Raw genomic sequence first — 23,293 nt, forward strand, 5'->3', positions numbered from 1 at the left:
TATCTCAGCCATTTCAAAACCGATTTTCATCGAATAAACTTTTGATACCCCTTAGAACTGCATGCTCTTTGACATCTCATAGAGTGGTTTCTGAATATCTCGCAAAACGTTAAAAGCTAAATCCTCACCTCGACCAGAACTGTACACACCCTTTAAGCTGGATCTCTTCTTCTTCTTCTTCTATAATCTTCAAAGGGCTATAAAATGCAGCCTATCACGAAGATGAATACAACTTGTGTGCACGATGAGAGGAGGGGTGTGGGCTTAATCACAGGATGTGATTTTGAGGTGGGTCATTAAGAGCTCCTTGAACTGCTCAGGTGAGACTGCACAAACTACAGAGCTTGGAAGTTTGTTCCACTCAGGTATGGATCTCTGGGCAAATGCAAATTTGTCGATGTTGCCCCTGGGGCGGTATGTTTGGAAGCACATGTCGTGATTTTTCCTGGTTTTGGACGAGTTGATTGTGAAGAATGTATCTGGATGAATTGCAACAGAGTCGTTCATGATTCTGTACACCATAGTTAATCTGCTCACAGTACGTCGTGAAGATAGGCTGGGCCATTTCAACTTATTAATCATACGCTGGTCACACTGCTCGTTCTTCTATAATCAGCTGTGACAGTAAGGCTGGGCCATTTCAACTTATTAATCATACGCTGGTCACACTGCTCGTTCTTCTATAATCAGCTGTGACAGTACTGTCAAGTTACTGTCGTATTCGGTGCTATATAGAATTAAACTCTTTATTTTCTGTATATGATGCAATATTTGGTACCCTGGGGTACCAAATGAAAATTCGCCATTTTGTTGAATTAATTATTTTTTTTTCAGCGCTGTACCCTGGCTTACCAAAAAATGTGTCAAAATATTTTTTAGCATTATTATGCACAAAAATGTTTTCTTATTTGTGATTATGCATCAATTAATGCATGCAAGTGTACTTCGAAAAACACCTATGGTGCTAGTTCATTGCGACGACTTGGCCGTATCCGAATTCAGAATCGGCGTATCTTAATTCGGATACGCATTATAAATAATGGGCATGAGATGGCGCTATACAACGCGGTTACCCGGGTTACAACGGTACCCCGGTGTACGGCGTGCCGAATCATATGCCTACTAAACTCTTAATTAGTATCTATTGCCAAACAAGCTCTACGTAGGCTTACGCTCGTCAGAAATCACTGGTTTCCTCGCATATGGGTTCTTTACTTTGGCAAGATATGCATTACACACAGACGCGGTTCCAGTTCTAGTACTGTACTCGGTTACTTGCTTGCTGGCGATAGCTTGATTGGCGGGCGGACGGCGTTCCGAGGCGCCGGGCACGCAGGCTGGGATTGCGACTGCCATCGAGGGTGTTTGCATGCAGCAGTCGCGTAAGCAATGCGTGCCGATCATGAATTTCGTGCAAGGAAAAGACCATAATTACATGAAAGAAACACAACAAAATGTCAGAGAAAGGTTAGCATTTAACAGACAAACATTTGTGACAAGACCCCAGCTAGACTAGGAAAGTGTGACAGTCATCTTTCTTCTGTAAATTGCCTTACAATTGAGTCTACCTAGACTGTTTCTACTTACAGTTGATAGTTATCACCTGTTAAGTTAATCATAGATTTGGAGCGGTGGAGAAAACTTATGTGTTGATTTTTTAGGAAGTTGGAGTTGATGTCAACTCTGGGTGTCTTGATAAGACGGACTTCAAGTGGACTTGGAAGTTAATCATAGATTAAGTGGACTTAGAGTTGATTTGAGAGGTTAATCATAGATTATTTTGACTTAACGTTAAATTTATCTTTTGATAAAACAGGGCCTAGATTTCAAGTAAAAAAATCAAAAACTGAAGGAGTTAGCTGAATCCACATTATTTGTGTATGAGAGTCAAAGTACAGTCAACCTCCATGAGTCGACATAATCAGGACTGAGCAAAACACATCGACTTATGCGAAAGTCGACTTACGCGTAAGTCGACATTTTGTCGACTTATAAATGAAAACTAATTTCCCGTGTACAGAGTAAGATTTGGATCACGATGCGGATCGCTATCCAAATCTTACTCCTTTTTCCGCCAAAACATGCCTACTGACATTAGCAACAATAATGTTTTAGTTCATGCATAAATCTCGCGCGGATTAGTAACGACAACGCACAATTCCCAAATCTCTAGAGAGATTTTGAGAGAGCGAAATTGGAAACCTGGGCCCGCTTCTAGACACTTTATGTTTTAAACTCGATTTGAAAAATCAAATGCAAATTCCCAAAATTACATGCAACTTTGCGGTTTAAATTCAAGTGCTTTGTGTGTGAATTTGTATGATTCTGTCAAGATAATTGTTAAATGATGACTGAGTTGAAATGTGTGTGATTTTCCTTCCCTACATCGCCATATTTGTTTTGCTTAAATTTCTATTGCCATACTCTGAAAATAAATTGTTCTTGTGCTCCGATTCGCAACGTTACCGCTCTGTATGGCGCGGGCCCGTCTGAAATAAAAAGAAGAAGAAAAGTTTGTTAATCCGAAAACGACATCTTTCGGATTACTAACCTTCGTAAAAACAAACCTCTTTCCATTGTCAGACTAATTTAACTTTTGGTATAGCGAACTGTAACAATAATTTGCTATCAATTTTCATTGACATTTCGTGAAGCAGCATGTGTTTCTGTAGTTTTAAACGTGTAATGTTGCGATAATAGTGCAGACTAAGTTCGGTCACGCCAAAATTTGTTACAAAATACAAAATGATACAAGTCTTTTCAACAATAACACACTTCCGTATAGATTTCTATACGTTCAAACGCAGTTTCTAGTTTCGTACAAAAACTGCAAGTCTTTTCTGCAACTCTCTTTTTTTAGACCACGTTGCTTAAGTGTGATTTGATGGACTTGCATTTCATTTTAGAGTTACGTTTTAACGCAATTGAGTTTCCTACAATTTTCTAGTTTCGTATGATTATCAAACGCAAGTCTTTTCAGCGTTCCGTGTGATTTGATAGACTTGCATTTGATACTCAGAGTTGCGTTTAATTTTCAATTTTTGCGTACGAAATAAAAATTAATGCAAGTCTTTTCAACAACAATGCACTTCCATTATGTTTAGAAATGCGTTTAAATGCAGTTTCGTATAGTTTCGTACAAAAACCGCGAGTCTTCTCTGGAACGCTCTTGCGTTTGAATACAGCATTGCGTATAATTTGATGGACTTGCATTGGAATTCTAGAGTTGCGTTTAAACTCAATTGAATTTAAAAAAAGAAAGTTCCCTACAATTTTCCAGTTTCGTATGATTATCAAACACAAGTCTTCAGCGTTCCGTGTGATTTGATGGACTTGCATTTGATTTTCAGAGTAGCGTTTAATTTCTAATTTTGCGTACGAAATAAACACAGTTTAAACACAGTTTCTAGTTTCGTACGGAAATCGCAAGTCTTCTCTGCAATGCTCCTGCGTTTAAATACAGCATTGCGTGTGATTTGATGGACTTGCATTTGATTTTTAGAGATGCGTTAAAACGCAATTGAGTTTCAGGTTCATACAATTATTTTCTAGTTTCATATGATTATCAAACGCAAGTCTTTTCAGCAAAGAACTTGCATTTAAACGTTGCTGTGATTTGATACACCTGCATTTGATTGTTTTAATTGCATTTAATTACCATATACATATTGTAGTTGCATTTTAACGAATTTTCTAGAAATGGGCCAAGGTTTCTAATACCGCTGCGGAATAATTAACGTCAGAATATTCAGATTAACGAAAACACCTATTTCATGTTCGGATAATGAATCTCTACTAGACCTATAAGTGTACAAAATTTGTGCGTTTTGAGAATAACGAGCGGGAGAAAAGGGGGAGAGTGAACTGCCTTGAGTACTACGTGTAATACTTCAGTGTAAATTAATGTACGCCCTTTCTATTCTGGCGTACAAGACAATGGACGCATGGACGCATAGACGCGAACGCTACCACGCCGTACACTAGCGAATTACCGAGTAGAAATGCTGCGAATCGGAGCGGGAAAACAATTCTTTTTTAGAGAATGCGGATAAGATTTTGAGCAAAAAATTATGTCGACTTAGGCAAGGGAATTAACATGCATTTCAGCTCAGTTGGCACTGAAAATCAGGTCAACTTACGCAAGTTGTCGACTTACAAATGTCGACTAAGATGAGGAAATTTTCAAGGAATAACAAAGGCAAAAATCGGGACTTTTCTATCGTGTCGACTTAAGCGAGTTGTCAACTTATGCGATGTCGACTTAGGCGAGGTTTACTGTATGCTGTTACCATGGCAACACATTATTCAATAATGACAAAAGATAAAGTTTGCACATCTCTGTACTAAAGCGGTCACATGTGCCAAATTTCAAGTTAAATGCTCAAAGACTGAGGGAGTAAAATGAATCCTTTGTATTTTTGTATGATTTTCATTCAAAATATGCCCTTACCGTGGTAACGCATTGTTCAACAATGACGAAAAACTAAGTTTGCACATCTATGTGCCATAGCGGTCACATGAGCCAAATTTGAAGCTAAATGCTCAGACTGAGGGAGTCAGCTGAATCCACAAGATTTTCATATATATATGCTTTTTAGAGGAAAAAGTGCTGTTACCATGGCAGTGTATTGTTCAACAATGATGAAAGATGAAGTTTGCACACATACTTGTATCTACAGCCATTGCATGTGCCAATTTTCAAGCTAAATGCTCAGACTGAGGGAGTTAGCAGAATCCACAATATTTCTGTATGCTTTTAACTTGTTGAGGACAAGTCCCAAGTATACTAAGGCAAGTGTCTATGGGAAATGCGAGTTGTAGCAAAATCAGTCTGTCTTTAACGAGTTAAGTGAAAAAAAATGCTGTTACAATGTACCATGGCAATGCATTGTTCAACACTGACAGAAGATGTGTCCTATACTTCTACATTCTGTAACAGTCACATGTGCCGAAATTCAAGTCAAATACTACAAAACACAATATTTTATCAGCATGAAAGTTTTGCGAATTGGAGCCGATGGCCTTTTTCACGGCATGAAAATTTTCGCGAAGTGCCTGTGGCAATCAATGCATTTAGAGTGTAGACAAGAAGAGCCTTCATGTGCATTTTAATTTCGTGAATCTTAGCTCTCCCGAAAACTGCGAAATTAAAATGCATGCAAGCATTCCTCGTTTTACAGCACTCAAAAACTCAGGGAGTTAGGTCAATCCACATATTTTTGTATAATTGGTATAAAAAAAATGGTGTTGTCATGGCAACAGATTTATTCACACACACACACATACACAAAGGCATCTTGCACAACTACAGATTACATTGATCATGTATGCCAAATTTCATCTGAATTCCTTTAACCCGGTGAAGACGGTTTAATTTTGCTACAACATGCATTTCCCATAGACACCCGCCCGAGTATACTTGGGACTCGTCCTCAACAGGTTAAAACTGAGTGAGTAGTTTGATCCACAACATTATGTAAGGTTTTTATGAAAATTTGCCATTGCCATCATGGCAAATCATTATGCAATGCTAACGAAAAAGGTGTCTTACACATCTACCTTTGATAGTGGTCACACAAGCCAAACTAGGGGTTAACTGCTCAAAAAAGGAGAAAGTATTTCCATCCACAAGATTTTTATGAAAATTTGCTGTTGAGATGACAATGCATCATGAGATACTAACGAAAAAGGTGTCTTGCACATCTACATTTGATAGCTGTCACACATGCCAAATTTTAGGTCAATCGCTCAAAAAATGAGAGAGAAGTTTGAGCCACAAGTTTTACAACCGACTGATCAATCAACGGCCCACTCTCATCATGCATGTCCAGTGTACTAGGCATTCGCATCAGCCACCTCGTATCGTACAGTAACAGCACGCATCAACCAGTCAGCTCACTGGATCGAAGCAGCATGGGGAAAGTCCATTCATTGCGCAAGCGCAAATCAGTTTTTCTTAGAATACGACGTCATTCTCGTTTGCTGCTCCCGCACAATTTGAGATTTCTGACAAGATACCTCATTTATTTTCACTTGTAACTTAAAAGATAGGTCTTCGGCAAAGCGAACAGCACTCTGCTAACGTCCGCCCATGTCTTATGAATATGTATGTTAAGTTTCATGAATATGTAGTGGTGCGACCAGACGTGTCTGGAAATAATCGGAGGGTAGTTTTCGGAGGGTAGTTTTCCGAGACAGCGAAACATGAAATGTTGAATAACTTAACCCTATATCTGTCACATACGCCGTAGTCAGACTGCTCAGACATTTTGCAGTGCACAGACACAAGATTGTTGATGGCCATTTCTGATTATTATTATTGATATTAATGTGTCATGTTATACATCATTTGAAAGCTTATGGTCTAAGCTTTCATTTTCCATAATAATCTGAGTGAGGGCGCACTTCAGTTTTAAGTAGGACGCCCTCTTATGTCACATAATTATCAATGCAGACTTATTTCCACATGTTACCACCTCATTTTTCCACACAACATGAGCTTGCATCACAAAAAGGTCTCATAGATGTTGTAGAGAATTTATTCAGCTTTCAGATGGTATGATTTTTTCATCAATAGCATCAGTACTTTTCATTTTATGAACAAAAGTCTGTGGCAATTACAACCTAGATTTCACACATTTTGTGTACTGTGGTAATTTCTGATTTTGTAAGTGATGTTGGCCTGAAAGTAGACAAAGCGTTTTGTATCTTGTCAAGCTGAAAATATAAATTGAATTGTGCTTTTTTCTTTCAAATTTATATTAATCTTGTCCTATGATAATGCCATAACGATAAGATAATCTAAGGATAAAAAATGTTATTGAAAATATCGACATTGGAGTGTCCATGCATTCCAGTTGATCATCATATGCTAGTCTACGACTTTCTGCACTTTCCTTATTGAAACAGAATGAACTATCACAGCAGTCATTTTCTTTATGACAAACCTGCATTGAACTGAAGTTTCGCATAGTGACGGTTTCATCATGTAATAATAATAAACAGTCAAACATACCCCAACATCAAGACTGTACAGCTTCAGGCCGCCAGCAGGAAGCTACTGTAACCCTATTGCTCCTTACACCTGCCCCGTTGGCCCCGGCTAACTAGAGACCCATTGCACTGCTGTTAGTGCTGAGTAAACAGTTGCAACTGCTGCACCGAATGTGCAGTGTTCAACTATTCTTCAGATCATTTATGAGGCCGATATTACTGAAACTATACCCCTTCACAGAATTCAGAGATGTTGAAATCCCTAATCTGAATGTTTTCACTTCATGTTTTACTATTTTGACTTAGATAAAATAGATGAAAATTGACCCACGTGTACGATCTTTTCATCGCTCGCGGCAATCTCTATTACAGTCCCACATATACAGATTCGTGTAAGTTCTCCACACATGGCAAAACTGTACACAATACATTGCAGTCTGAATGCAAATGAACATGGGCGGGGCCACCACAATTTCTTGGACTTTGAGAAAGCTTTCCTGATTGGTTAAAGGTGGGGAAGCTTTTTTCAGGCTGGAAATCGTTTCCTTACACTGTCAGCCAATCACAAATGAGTTTATAGAGTGGTAGTGTCATTGCCTTTGAAGTAATCTGTCAATCAAAATAGTGCCGATAATATCGGCCGAAGCATTTCTATTGCAGTTTTTGGGCCGATTTAATCGGCCCGTGACAGAGATAGGGTTAAGACTAAGACCCCGTTTACAGTGCGAGGCTCGGCCGCGGCTTGGCCGCGGCCGAGTCCAGCCCCGCTTCAGTGTAAACGCGCAAAAGGCCAAATGCGAGGCCAATTTTTTCGCTCTGGAGGTGGTCTCGGCCGCGGCCGAGCCCGGCCTTTTCTTGGTGTAAACGCAAACTGGGCCAAATGCGAGGCCAATTGCGCGGCCAGTTTTAGTCTGGCTTCCAAACCCTCTGCCTGTATCTTTCGCTGTTCAGGACATTAACCCCCTCAACGTCGAAAACTAGTATAGTTTAAGGTGGTTTTGTCCTGCAAAGGATTTTTTCCTTCGGCAAAGGCCTTTGCCCGAACGGCGACTTTGTCGCCACGGAATTCAGTTGGCAAAGGGTCTGAAAACCAGACAATACCAAATTGCGTTAGTTTACAAGCAGAGCGCCACTACGACCAAATAATGAAAGGTTTGAATCGAAAGCGCGGCCGAGCCCAGCAGTGTAAACGGACAAAATTGCAAGGCTCGGCCGCGCAATTGAGGCCGGGCTCGGCCGCGGCCGAGCCGCGGCCGAGCCCGGCCCTGCACTGTAAACAGGGTCTAATAAGAGCTTCACTCCTCATATAGACCTTACGTGTATAAGTACATTGTAATTTTCAGAGTGTAAAGATGAAAAATGTTGGAAGTCTTTTTAAAACAAAAAATAAAAGTATCAAACCCTATCTACAAGTTAACAAAAAAGCTTACAATCATTCAAAAATTAAAATCCTATCTTTGTGAGGAGTGAAAACTAGTACATTTCTTGGCAACTGATTGACAAATAGACCAGTTCGTAATTCCACTTTGCGCATGAGCAGAAAAAGGTCATTTGTACCAACAGGCATTTTGGTTTGTAAATTCACTGAGATAAGCATCTGTGATGCAATGATTATTCATTTGATCCTTATCTAAATGGTGCATGCCAGCACATCCTCCTGACAGCAAGAATGGTATTTTGCAATATAAAAGGAAATGGGCTGAATACTGCATTCAATACAAAACAATGAAATGGATGCCTGCTAAACTATAAACTGATGGAGTATTCTGATCCCCTGATCTAAACACAAGTTCATTCTTTTTTGAACATGAATTCCATAAATTGTTATGTCGGGCAAGCTTAAATGCATTATGCCGCTTTGAAAACGAATGAAATGCCGAACCAACTGAGAAAAAAGAAAGGTCATTTGTACCAACGTGTACAATGTACATGAGCTACAGTGTATTTACCAACTGGCTTATTACCCTACATCGACGTAAATAAGCACTGAATTGATCAGTGTTTTAGTAGTGTTAAATTTTTGTAGCCATGATAAAAAAAGTCATGGGCGTACATACTTGAGCGGGATTCGAACCTAAGACCTCCTGATCTCCAGATGGGCATCATCTCCACTAGAACACCGAACTTCCACCCGACAGGAAGTGTTGGTTCTAATCTATATCATGCAGCGGGTACTGCGTAATTATTCAAATTCATGAAATTCTTCCGTTGAGATGTTTTCATTACAACTGATTGACAAATTGCCCTACATCAACGTCAATGAGCACTGAATTGATCAGTGTTTTAGTAGTAGCCATGATAAAAAATCATGGGCATACATACTCAAGCAGATTTCGAACCCACAACCTCCTGATCTCCGGACAGGCGTAATCTTCACTAGACCACCAAATACGGATTCAAACCAACACTTGCTGCTTTATAGCATTCTGTAATAAAAATTTTGTAATACTGACGCAGGAAATTCAGAAGATAAATTTTATGTTCTCATTCACTGCTGGATGTACATGTACACATGCAGTGAAAGCCTGGCTAGACTCTTCAATGTGGCATGTGATCAGTGGCCTTGATGCTAGTATTATACAATCACAGTTTATTAGGCTGCCCTCTTTTGTTTCAGTCCAGCATAGTGTGTATAACACTGCATTTGATTGTTTTCACCACAATCTAGCTCAACTAAGTGTTAAAATTTGCTTATGTTGGTGGAAACTTGTGCTTATAGTCGGTAACTGACGTTACACTTGCCATTGACATTTTTTAAAGTGATGACAGTGTTTATTCAAGTCAACATCCTGTGTACAGTATCAGGGTGTGATGAATTTAGAAAATTACGATTCCCAACAAATTACCTCCACTGCTTCCTTCAGAATGAAAAATATGTCTTGTTTTGGTAACTCGCGTTACATGGCTCAAGGGCTGAACTTTCATGTGGTGATTAAAATTTTTTGAAGGTGGCATAGAAATTTCCTCATGGGAGACTGAAGTAGAACCAATTTGCTTCTTTAAAATAAATTAATTGAAGTGCTAGCAGAATTTTTCTATTAAAAAAAATGTATATTAAGTTAAACATGCATTTTAGCCATTTGGATGACTGAAAAATTGTATTCAACATTTGTAGCTGTTTCTCAGGAAATATTTGACCGATTGATATAATTTTGTGAGTTTCTTTAACTTCAATATAAGGGTAATACATAATGAGTAATTCTTTTGCAATATGATAAACTTGAAATTTTAGTGTCATGTCCACATTCCCATGGAATTGCCCTTCAAAAAAAAAAAAAAAAGTTATCGTTATATCCGCACAAATTTGCTTTGTTTTTCTTTGTTTTTAGGCCCGAAAATTATCTCGCAATAACTGGAACTCTGCATCTGTATAGGCTAACACACAAATTTAATTTGGGAACGGATGACTTATTTCATTATAAGTGGATTCTCATTGTATCCGATCTCGTTATCACGGGATTCCCTTGTAACTCTATTATTCATGAAATTATAAGACAGAATTTGATACGATCTATGAATACTAGCTAGTACTTCGCTGTTTAATATGCATAAAAGTGTATGTTTACACATCGTGTGTTCATAACTGGAAGTTTATATCCCAAGAATTAAAGATAAAAAAATTAGAGAGTACTGGTTGCAGACATTCAGATTCGGAGAGCTATATGCGGTGGGGAGAATTTACTGCTTATTTACATCAATGTAGGGCAATTTGTCATTCAGTTGCATAAAAACATCTCCAACACAGAAGAATTCAATGAATTTGAAGCTGTCTGGCTGCTGCGAACAACCTTTTTACAAATTACATAGGCTTGCATGAAATTTCTAACTGCTCACAAACGGGAATACCCCTCCACTCTTCTCAAAGACATGGAAATAAATCAATCCAGCTCTTTTTGTCAGACATTCCCAATCCATTTAAGGATAATTTCTTGATTTATCAAGTTTGAAAAAGAGCAGCATTTATGATTTTCCTCCTTGACAAAAATCAAGAGACCCAGGGTCTCACGCTCACCTGAGTATCCCAAGTTCATCTTCCATGCATTCTTGCAGACTCTTACCTGAGAACACTGGAAACTTGGGGCGGGGGCAGCTATGAGAGCTGGGGGAATGGTGTCCATTTGCATATTCTATCACACTGGTAAAAATACCTGCCAAGTAAACTGTGCTTTATAGAAGGTTGGACTACACAGTTTTGAAAAAAAAAAAAAGACTCAAAGATCTATTACTTCTGATTCTAGAGAATATTTGAATATATCTCAATTTAGGACAATTTAGGGTCTGCATATGGATCCCCCATGCATTCTTGCAGACTCTTACCTGAGAACTTTGGAAACTTGAAGCGAGGGCAGCTTTGAGAGCTGGGGAGATGGTGTCCATTTGCATATCCCATCACACTGGTAAAAACACCTGTCAAGTACATTGTACTAGAAGGTTGGACTATGCAGTTTAGAAGAAAAAAAGAAGACTTAAAGCTCTATCACTTCTGATTCTATAGAAGAGTAGTATTTCATATTCCTTAATTCAGGACAATTTAGGTCTGCATATGAATCCCCCCCCCCCCTTGGACTTGGGGGGGGGGGGGCTGGATGTGCAATGAAAAACTTGGAACTAAAGTCATCAATGTACAAACTTATGGTATTAACTTTGCTTAATCACTTTTTGTTCTAGAGAAGATTTGTAAATATTCTTGAATGTTGGGGAATTGGGCCCCCTTGTGGCCCCCAAGGGGTGCATGGTGCCCAGTTGAACAAATTGAGATGTTAACCCCCTGGCAAGCCACCTGCCAAGATTGGTGAACATTCATAAATGTGTTTTCCAGAAGAATATGAACATGTAAAATTTAAGTCCCCATTTGGAACCATCCCACTCCACTCCTCTAAGTCCCAAGGGGGGCACCCTTAAGTCTGCCATGAACACACTTGAAAACAACAGTCATCAATATACTGACTCACTGTATTAACTTAGTTGAATCACATCTGGTTCTAGAGAAAATCTTTAAAGATCCTTTACTGGGGGGGGGGGGGTGGGTTGGGCCCCGCTGGGGGGCCCCCCAAGTGGGGCATGGTGCCCATTTGAATATATTGAGATGCTATCCCCCAGGGATGCTACCTGCCAATTTTGGTGAAAATCAGTCATGGGGTTCTCAAGCAGAAGATGAAAATGTACAATTTAGGCGCCATTACGACCCCTCCCCATCCCCATTACTGGATCCCAAGGGGAGCACCCCTGATTCCGTCATAAACAAACTTGAAACTACTGTCATCAATGTACTAACTCATAGTATTAACTTAGCCATTTCACTTCTGGTTCTAGAGAAGATTTTTAAAGATTCCTTACGGGGTTTTTCGCCCCCTGCTCCCCCCCCCCCCCAGGTGGGTCATGGCGCCCATTTGAACATACTGAGATCCTATTCCCCCCAGGGAAGGCGTTCTCAAGCAGGAGATGAAAATGCATGATTTAGGCCCCATTAGGACCCCCTCCCCTGGGTCCAAAGGGGGGCACCCCTGATTGCGCCATGAACAAACTTGAAACTACAGTTATCAATGTACTAACTCATAATATCAACTGAGCTCTATCACTTCTGGTTGTAGAGAGGAAGATTTTTTTTTTAAAGATTCCTTAGTTTTAGGGTTTTTTGGCCCCCTGCCCCCCCCCCCCCCCCCCCAAGGTGGGGCATGGTGCCCATTTGAACATACTGAGATCCTATCCCCCCTAGGGATGCTACCTGCCAAATTTGGTGAAAATCAGTCACGGCGTTCTCAAGCAGAAGATGAAAATGTACAATTTAGGCCCCATTAGGACCCCTCCCCACCCCCTCCTCTGGGTGCCAAGGGGGGCACCCCTGATTGCGCCATGAACAAACTTGAAACTACAGTCATCAATGTACTAACTCATAATATCAACTGAGCTCTATCACTTCTGGTTCTAGAGAGGAAGATTTTTTAAGATTCCTTAATTTTAGGGTGTTTGGCCCCATCCCCCCGGTGGGGCATGGTGCCCATTAGAACAAATTGAGATCCTATCCCCCTAGGGATGTTACTTGCCAAGTTTGGTGAAAATCGGTCATGGGGTTCTCAAGAAGAAGATGAAAATGTAAAAACTTTACACACGGCGGATGTCGGACGAAGAGCAAACGCAATAGCTCACTTGAGCCTTTGGCTCAGGTGAGCTAAAAATCACCTAGCATCCAGCTGACAATCATGCACCAAGAAGTTTATCATTTAACAAGATCATGTAGAAAGTTTTTATTCGCTGAACTGCACCAATCAAACATAAAGCTTAAGCATCCGGATGAGCTACTCTATCCCTCTTGCCCACTTCATCATAAATACCATAATGATGGGATAGTAGCTGAGCAGGAAGTGTCTTCATTTACATTTACATACTTGTAAACACATTAATCTCACCTTAAGTTTGGGGCTGCTTAGCAGATACTTATTGATGAACACCAAGGAGATGGAAATGAACCTGCAGAATGATACGAAACATGTCCACATTACCAGTTTTGTCAAATTACATTGACATTATAAGCAACTTCAATCAATACTGGCACAAATTTCACAATGGTAAGCAAAATTCATAAGTTTTATCCTTTGGGGCACTGTCTCAAACACCTTACATTTTATGCTTAAAGAGTATCTAAAGACTTAGCTGTACTCTTCCTGTTCTGCAGAAGCAGTTCTTTGAAATCTTCACCCTTTTCAGCCTCTTGGACCCTCCCCAAGATCACCCATGGGGGCCATGTCTTTGCACAACCCTGTATCCCTACCCCTAAGAATGATTCCCATCAAATATGGCAAAAATCTGATGACACAGAACATTCTTAGAGAGAAATGTTAAAGATAATATAAAGTTTTGGTACCTCAAAGTTTCCCTGAATTTCCTTGTCTTAGTTTGTGTTTCAGGTTAAAGTACCTTTCATATAACTAACACTGTGAGACTTACTCGCCCCAAAGTGCTCTCACGTCTTAGTAATCATGCAATTAACTGCGACCAGCAGCCCCATACGCATAGCGTAATGGGGCTTCGCATTGTAGCATTCAGGATCATGACAGATTTAGTATTGCGGGTAAATATCAACTTAAAATCCGAAAATTTCTTCAATTTGAAGACTTACCAATTATGTTGAAGTATTGAAAACAGGCTTCGGACAACGTTTGCTTCTGCAAATAGTCCCTTTCTGTTCGAATTGATGACTGAATGTGACTCGGTCGAGAGGACCTTGGGAGAGCTACACTGAACACTACGGCCAGCGCATGCCCACATATCACATGCGCCCAAATTTCAAATCCATGAACGGATAAGATGTTTGTGTGCGCATGCGCTGGCCGTAGTATTCAGTGTATGTAGCTCTCCCAAGGTCCTCTCGACCTTAACTTTATATCATCTTTAACTTTGTTATCTGTGTCTCCTAAGTGTCTCAACAGGGAGATGTTACAGAAGGAGAAGACACAAGAAACTCTCCTTTGTACCCTTGCTCTGTGCTATGCACAAGTGTTAATGCTCTCTATCACAGGTATTGGTAAATTGCTTTGACAAAAAACAGCACTTCTGTTTTAAGTATGCATCGCTCTTCAATCACAACAAACCTTGCGAGCAACTGTTCGCTGTCCCTTTCAATATGTTGGCAGCAATTATTCAGTGTGCAGAGATCAGTACGAGTGAACAAAAATAAGTAAAACATTTACCGGTACTTCTTTACCTTAATCAGAAAGATTTAACATTGAAGTGCTTAAAGGGATCGTATAGTTTTGGTTGAGAACTAATTTCAGGTTTCTAACATTTTTTGGTCAGATAATGAGAAACCTCTTATGAAATATGAAAGAGCATGTAATTCTATGAGGAATTCAACATTTATTTGATGAAAATTGGTTTTGAAATGGCTGAGATATCCAAACAAGAGACCCGCGGGTCTAGCGCTCACCTGAGTATCGCAAGTTCACCCTTCACGCAGTCACTAATCTAAATTATTCACAGCTCTACTAAAATTTGACCAGGCATTCTCAAGTAGAAGATGAAAATGTACAATAAGGGCCCAAATTTTTTAAGATTCCTTAATTTGGGGGGATTGGGGCCCCCTGGGGCCCTCTGGGTGGGGCATGGTGCCCATTTTAATAAATTGAGATCCTGACCCCCTAGGGATGCTATCTGCCAAGTTTGACGAAAATCCATCATGAGGTTTTCAGGAAGAAGATGAAAATGTACAATTCAGGCCCCCATTTGGACCTTCCCAACCCCCCCCCCCCCTGCCCCCAAGAGGGGCACCCCTGGATTTGCTATGAACAAACTTGAAACTACAGTCATTAATGTACTCACTCATAGTATTTGTAGCTCTATAACTTCTGATTCTAGAGATGATTTTTAAAGATTCCTTCATTTTGGGGGGTTTGGGCCCCCATGGGGCCCCTGGGTGGGGCATGGTGCCCATTTTAACAAATTGAGATCCTAACCCCCTAGGGATGCTACCTGCCAAGTTTGGTGAAAATTGGTCATGGGGTTCTCAAGAAGAAGATGAAAATGTATAATTTAGGCCCCATTAGGACCCCTCCCCACCCCCCTCCCCTGGGTCCCAAGGGGGGCACCCCTGATTCTGCCATGAACAAACTTGAAACTACAGTCATCAATGTACTAACTCATAGCATTAACTTAGCTCTATCACTTCTGGTTCTAGAGAAGAAGATTTTTACAGATTCCTTAATTTTGGGGGGTTTGGGCCCCCCTGGGGTCCCCGTGGGTGGGGCATGGTGCCCATTTTAACAAATTGAGTTCCTAACCCCCTAGGGATGCTACCTGCCAAGTTTGGTGAAAATTGGTCATGGGGTTCTCAAGAAGAAGATGAAAATGTATAATTTAGGCCCCATCAGGACCCCTCCCCACCCCCCTCCCCTGGGTCCCAAGGGGGGCACCCCCGATTCTGCCATGAACAAACTTGAAACTACAGTCATCAATGTACTAACTCATAGCATTAACTTAGCTCTATCACTTCTGGTTCTAGAGAAGAAGATTTTTACAGATTCCTTAATTTTGGGGGGTTTGGGCCCCCTGGGGTCCCCGTGGGTGGGGCATGGTGCCCATTTTAAGAAATTGAGTTTCTAACCCCCTAGGGATGCTACCTGCCAAGTTTAATGAAAATCGGTCTTGGGGTTTTCAAGAAGAAGATGAAAATGTAAAAATTTACGCACGACGCACGCCGGATGAAGGGCGATCGCAATAGCTCACTTGAGCCTTTGGCTCAGGTGAGCTAAAAAGAGCGATTCTAATAAAGTGTGGGACCCACACTTTATGATTGCTTTGTTTTACTTTGTTTTTGGATGTTTCAGTCATTCCAAACCCGATTTTCATCAAATAAACTTTGAATTCCTCTTAAAATGGTATGTTTTGTACTATATCATAAGTGTTTTCTTGGTATCTCGCAAAAAGTTAAAAGCCAAATTCTCATCTCCACCAACACTGTACCATCCCTTTAATCTGGCAGGGGACATCCTACGAGACCAACACCCACAAGTCATATGGCCCACAAGTTCGACATGGCAAAAAGGTCTATGAGTCATACAGCTCATGAGTTTGACACTACGTAAATTAGGCTCAATGAGTTCAACACTACGCAAGCAAGACCCACAAGTTCAACACTAGACAAACAAGGCTCACTAGTTCAACACTAAGTGTAAACAGGCTTACAAGTTCAAAAATGGGCAAAAACAGCCAAGTTTGACCTTACATCACAGGCTTAATGTGTTGAACTTGTGAGCTTTTTTTTTTTGATTGCTCATTTATACTACCCAACAGAGATTAAATTCTCAATTGAATTTCAAGCACTTTTGATTTACAGTTCAATTTTTATGAATTTTGGGTAAAACTATATAGGTCTGGCGACATCTAAATTTTATTCAGAAATCATTTTCACTACTGTTTCTTTCCTAATCAATGCTTCAGAATAACGCCATATATTGTAGCCATAGTCAACTACTGTCTATCATATTTTGCCATTACATGAACTTGTCAGTTTGAATAGTCTTATTTCTATGTTTAACTAGAACTATCACTCAATGTGATTAATACCCCAACCTAACACTGAGGGAGTTAGCTCAACAAGCAATGATTACTTTGTATGTTTTTTATTGAAAAAAAAATTACCGTGACAATGTATTGTTCAACATTGAACTAGAGCACTTGCACAGGAGACCCGTTTGAGCACATGTATCCCCTGAACCCGTCTCCCATACCCCATCTGGATTACTTTTTAGGCCAGAATGTTGTATAATATGGCAAGTGTTGCAGGATACCAGGGGTAACACTTAACTTTTTTTTTTTAACTAGCCAGGCGGACTACTTAGAATCAATTTTGACACTGAAGCAATATTATGGCTAGCCAGACGGACTAGTAACTTCAGAATTTTACGATTTTTAGCTAGTCCGACGTGATTTTGGGGTGGCCAATGGCCAGCGGACTATCGCCAATTTCGAACCCTGGATACAATAAAATCCGACGAGAAATGAGGCTGGTATATAGCACATACAAGGAATACAACATGTCATCCTATAAAGTTTCAACAATGAGAGCTTTGGCAATGAAAACTTTAGTTACCTAGAATAACACCCATAAACCTCAATAGCAAGTTCGAATAAAATCCGACAAGAAACGTGGCTGATAGAGCATGCACAAGGAATGTGACTGGCATCCAAGTTGGAGCACTGAGGGCACCACCACCACAAACTGTTGTGTCCTACATACATGTCACTACATGTAGAATGACCATCAATTCACTGATCCTTAGCAAGTCTGACTAAAATCCCACGAGAAATGAGGTTACATGTAGTACAGCACATAAAAGTCAATGGAAACTTTTGTTACCTGGTACCTAGAATAACCCCCCCCCCCCCCCGCCCCCCGCAAACCTCCACAGCAAGTTTGAATAAAAATCCGACAAGAAATGTGGCTTATAGAGCATATACAAGAAATGTGACATGGCCTCCAAGTCGGAACACTGAGGGCGCCGTCACCACAAACTGTTGTGTCCTTCATGTAGAATGACCACTCATACACCTCCTTAGCAAGTCTGAGTAAAATCCAGTGAGTAACAATCAAGTTATTGCATGAATAAGCATTTTTGCAAATTTTGTCCTGATCAGGGTGACCTTTGACCCTGTAAAAGGTTGGACAGTGGGAGCAGCAGTATCAATATGTAAAGGTGTCTAGATTTGACTATAATATGTTTACATACCAAATTCAAAAAAAAAAAAAAAAATCAGTCAAGAAACACAGCCAGGATGGTACCCACAAGCAGACCCTGAAATATTTACCGCTTCATGTATAGAGATGGAACAAGCGAGGGCGCCACCACCAAAAACAATAGGCATCTTCAATTCACAATAATGCACCTTTTTGCCAAATTTGAAGAAAATCTGATAAGAAATGTGGCTGATACAGCGCACACAAAAAATGTGACATGGCATCCAAGTCGGAACACTGAGGGCACCGTCACCACAAACTGTTGTGTCCTTCACGTAGAATGACCACCCATACACCTCCTTAGCAAGTCTGAATAAAATCCGTTGAGTAACAATCAAGTTATTGCATAAATAAGCACTTTTGCAAATTTTGACATGATCAGGGTGACCTTTGACCCTGTAAAAGGCGGAACAGTGAGGGCAGCATTATCAATATATCGTATAGGTGTATAGATTTGACTATGATATATTTACATACCAAATTTGAAAAAAATCGGTTAAGAAACAAGGCCAGCGTCGCACACACAAGTAGACCCTGTTAAATTTACCTTTTCATGTACAAAGACGGAACAAGCGAGGGCGCAATCACCAAAAACAATAGGCGTCTTCGTTTTACCATAATACACCTTCATGCCAAATTTGAAGATGATCTAAGAAGAACTGCAGCCAGTAGAGCGCTCACAAGAAAATCTCTGCAGCGGACACTGTGGCGCAACAAGGCCAAATTCATAGTATCCTCCGAACTACTGTACGAGCTGAAATTTTCGTGTACAGATATTTTCGCGAATTGGTCCTTTGAGGACATTTTCGCGTGTTGTTAATTTCGCGGTTGCGAGGATCTAACTGAACTTACTTATTTGCGCCTTGTTATTTTCGCGATTCAAAGGCGATTCGTGAAATTCGCGAAAATAAAACCACCGCGAAAATTTCAGCTCGTACAGTATGTTCGGGGGATACAATAAATGTATATTTTGCTCACTGATAGTCATGTGCCACATCTCAAGTCAAGTGCTAAAAACCCGAGTGAGTAAAGTAAATAAATCAGCAATTTCTATGATTTTAATTTGAAAAAAATGTTCTTACCATGGTAACACGTTTGACACTAAGAAAAAAAATGAAGGGGGTTCAAGTCAAATGCTCAAAAGCTGAGGGAGATAGGTGAATTTACAATATTATGGTATGATTTTCATTCAAAATATGCTGTTACAATGGCAACACATTTTCTAACAATGACAAAAGATCAATTTTGCACAGCTAGGTAGTATAGTGGTAACATGTGCCAAAATTGAAGCCAAATGCTAAAAAAATGAGAGTTTAGTAACCTAATCTTAATGTCCTACCCCTATACACCTACCCACTACATCCTATTCCTAACTAATTTTTCTGTGTGAAGGGATACCTGCAAAAAATTACAATGCATGAAGACATGGTTACTAAAATTAGATCACCCAAATCCTTAATCATGCCTATTAAGATATGAAAATACATCTTCATAACACAAATTTGAAATTGTGAATATCTGAACAATAAGCTAAGTACAATTTTTAACACAGAAAGTTGGAACCCAGCATATTTAGGCCTACCTTAGATTTTAATGTCTTTTGATCTATTTCCACTAGTTTTCAAATTTTAGATTTCTAATTTGAATATTCATAAATATGCATAGGATATGTCCCTTAGGTCCTATGTGGGACCCCTGTAGGAGCTGTATGGGTATAGAAACCGTATAAAGTCGCAACAAGTGTAACTGGTATCAAATTTTCCAGTTTGATTAATGATAGAGCCTATAAGTCAATTGGTTTAAGTAGCAACCAACTGTATCATGGGCCCTATACACACACACACACACACATACACACTCACAATCGCACATGCACACACATTAAAAAAAAAAAGGGCAGGGCTAGCCCTACAAAACCCATCATGCTCCCTGCTTACCAGGTTTGTGCCCATAGAAACCCATGTGACCAGCTTTTCCAATCTATATCTCTGCCCTTGGCTAGCCCACAATAGCCCCTTGAAGGATGATCCTCGAGTAGCCCTTGCCCAACTCAAACCCGGCTTACCCACCTTTTACCCATGTTTGCCCATGTGGACCCCACATGGGGTTGTTGGCAGGAACATACACCCTGTTTACAGTGAGCGAAAAGACCGGGCTCAGCCGCGGTGGAGCCCCGCCTTCATTTCAGTGTAAGCACGCAAAAGGCCAAATGCGCATTTGCCCATGCTGAAATGCCCATGTGGGGTCCACACGGGCAAACATGGGTAAAAGGTGGGTAAGCAAAAGGCCAAATGCGCATTTGGCCACACTCTGGAGGTGGTCTCGGCCGCAGCTCGGCAGCGGCCGAGCCCGGCCTTTTCTCACTGTAAACGCAAACTGGGCCAAATGCGGTACCAAATTTAGTCTGGCTTCCAGACCCTCTGCCCGTACTACTTTGCTATTCAGGATATTAAAGGGATCGTACAGTTTTGGTTGAGACCTAATTTCAGGTTTCTAACATTTATGGGCGAGATAATGAGAAACCTCTTCTAAATATGAAAGAACATGTAATTCCATGAGGAATTCAGCATTTACTTGATGAAAATTGGTTTTGAAATGGCTGAGATATCCAAAACAGAGCGATTCTAATAAGTGTGGGACCCACACTTTATTACGATCGCTTTGTTTTACTTTGTTTTTGGATGTTTCAGTCATTCCAAACTCAATTTTCATCAAATAAACTTTGAATTCCCCTTAAAATGGTATGCTCTGTACTATAAGTGTTTTCTTGGTATCTCGCAAAAAGTTAAAAGCCCAATTCTCATCTCCACCAATACTGTACCATCCCTTTTTTAACCCCCTCAACGTCGAAAACTAGTATAGTTTAAGGTGGTTTTGTCCTGCAAAGGATTTTTCCTTCGGCAAAGGCCTTTGCCGAAAGGCGACTTAGTCACCACTGAATCCAGTTGGCAAAGGGTCTGAAAACCAGACTATACCAAATTGCGTTTGTTTGCAGGCAGAGCGCCACTATGACAAAATATTGAAAGGTTTGAATTAAAAGCCTGGGCCGAGCCCGGCACTGTAAACGGACAGACTTTTCTATCTGACATAGGTCTCTTAACCCATTCCATACTGAATTCTGAAATCTCCATAGACTTAGTACACAAGCCACCAGGTTCCCGTATGGAACGGGTTAAATGCATGCAGAGCTTTGTGGAGTAATGGTCAATAAATTAGACCCCAAATTATGCAAATATGGGTTCTGTAACTGTTAGATCCCTTGTCAAGTTTACTTCAGTACAACACAGAGGGCAGCAAAAATATATCACACTCCTGAAGTATGCGGCAAGTCTATGACAAGTATATGGCAATTTTGACCGAAAGATCGGTCTGTATCTGTCCGTCGGGGAATGTTCCGCGGAGACTACGTCTGACGGTCTGGCTTCACGGATCGCCTCCGTCTACGGAGGACAGCGTCAATGGCAAAAATATAAAAGAGTCCTCCGGACAGACGGATCTTTCTGTCTAGTGGCAATTCTTTTGCCTCAGCAAATTTCATTTCTTGAAGATGGGAGCATATCTATGATATAAGAGTCTGCTGCAGATCTGCCGCAGACTCTTTGTCACACTGAAAGAATATAGGTCTATGCAGCAAGGCTGTGTCAAAGCTAATTTGCATGTGAAAATGATAACTGTCTGTGGCAGGTCTGTCGCAGGAGTCTGCAGCAGGCCAAAAAAAAGGATGCCATACTACAGAAATACAAACTGTGATCAATTTGAGATTGCTACAAAATGTGTACAGTCAGATTCAACCATCGACTGTAATCGCACGAACATGTAACATTGTCTGTGTTGATTTTACTGTGAAAATTCATCATTTCGAGGATTCAAAGAGACAACAAGCTCAGTCAGAGAGAGGCCGGAAAAGGTGTTCGCATATCGTTTTGAGCTGAAGATTGACTTTTAATATGCCATACAAGTATTATAACTGGAAATCAGGCACCCGATGTGAAACTCCACTAGCGCCAGACATTTGCGTGTTACAGCGCTAGACATGCTAGATCTAGCTCTAGTGCACCTGTGTAGTGTTACAAAATCAACATGAAAACTTGTGATAATTAAATGCCAGATGTGAGATTGATGAGAAGTGAAGAGCCTCATCTTGAGGACCCCGAGGAGAGCCCCGCACTGTTGGGGAAAGATCAGGATCCATGGCATGATAAGTCTCCACAAGACCTAGACACTAGACAATAGAAGGTACGTTAATGTAAAAAAGAAAAAAAGAAGAAAAAAAAAAAAAAGAAGAGACTTGCGTAGCACGGAATTGGGCGAAATTGTAACGTCAAATTTATACAGAATTTAGGTTAGGGCCTACTCAGCAAGTAAATCTATAAGGTATTTATCAATAGAAATGCACACCTGCCGTATTCGGCATTTAGCACGAGAATTTTGATTTCAGAAAAAACATTCGACTTTGGATGACTTTCCTTACCAGTAGGCACAGACGACTAAAAATATTTTCGAGTATTTCTTTGCGCTACCGAGAGACGCTTGCTGTGAACCTGCTGGAACACTCCCGACATCACTCGCACTCCTAGCTTTGCTAGAATCCCGCATACCGACGGCGACGGCAGCACCTTTGGTACTGTCAGCCATGCCCATAGTTCCACGAGGGTACGTACTGGTCATTCCCAACGCAACCACGAAAGCAGTCGTCGACGTTCTGTCCGCAAAGCTTTTGTACCTAGTACCTCTGGGCTGTGTCACAAAAGGGCTGCAGAATTTGCAGACGTAGTGACGTGGTATGGTTACACGAATTAAATCTTCTTGATTTCTATGAATGCTTCACTTCACACATCACGTAATCGCAAACGATGCAGCTAACGTATATGTACGGTACATAAAACCAGACGTACACATACAGTATACTCGTACAGTATAACAATGTTTACCCGGTACCCGGTAATGAAAGTGCTCACAATGAAAGAAATGCACTGCGCGTGCGCCTTTCTCGCCAACTAATTACATGTATTTAGCTTGTACTCGTGTCAGCAGGCCAGCCACCTCCCTGGAGCTGGTATCACCTCTTGG

General features: G+C 40.6%; 1 protein-coding gene across 1 annotated transcript in view; it reads right to left on the reverse strand.

The window, feature by feature from the left end:
• The window catches only part of LOC140240605 (GDP-fucose transporter 1-like), a 118,618-nt gene extending 95,563 nt beyond the window's left edge, over positions 1 to 23,055 (reverse strand). Inside the window, exons 1-2 of the mRNA XM_072320366.1 lie at positions 22,695 to 23,055; positions 13,401 to 13,461 (exon numbers count right to left, since the gene is read on the reverse strand). Of these exons, the coding sequence (XP_072176467.1) occupies positions 13,401 to 13,461; positions 22,695 to 22,891 (258 nt within the window). The 5' untranslated portion in view covers positions 22,892 to 23,055. The remainder of the gene's footprint in view (positions 1 to 13,400; positions 13,462 to 22,694) is intronic.
• Positions 23,056 to 23,293: the final 238 nt, after the last annotated feature.

This window comes from Diadema setosum, chromosome 2, assembly GCF_964275005.1.
Source record: "Diadema setosum chromosome 2, eeDiaSeto1, whole genome shotgun sequence".
Lineage (NCBI taxonomy): Eukaryota > Metazoa > Echinodermata > Echinoidea > Diadematoida > Diadematidae > Diadema > Diadema setosum.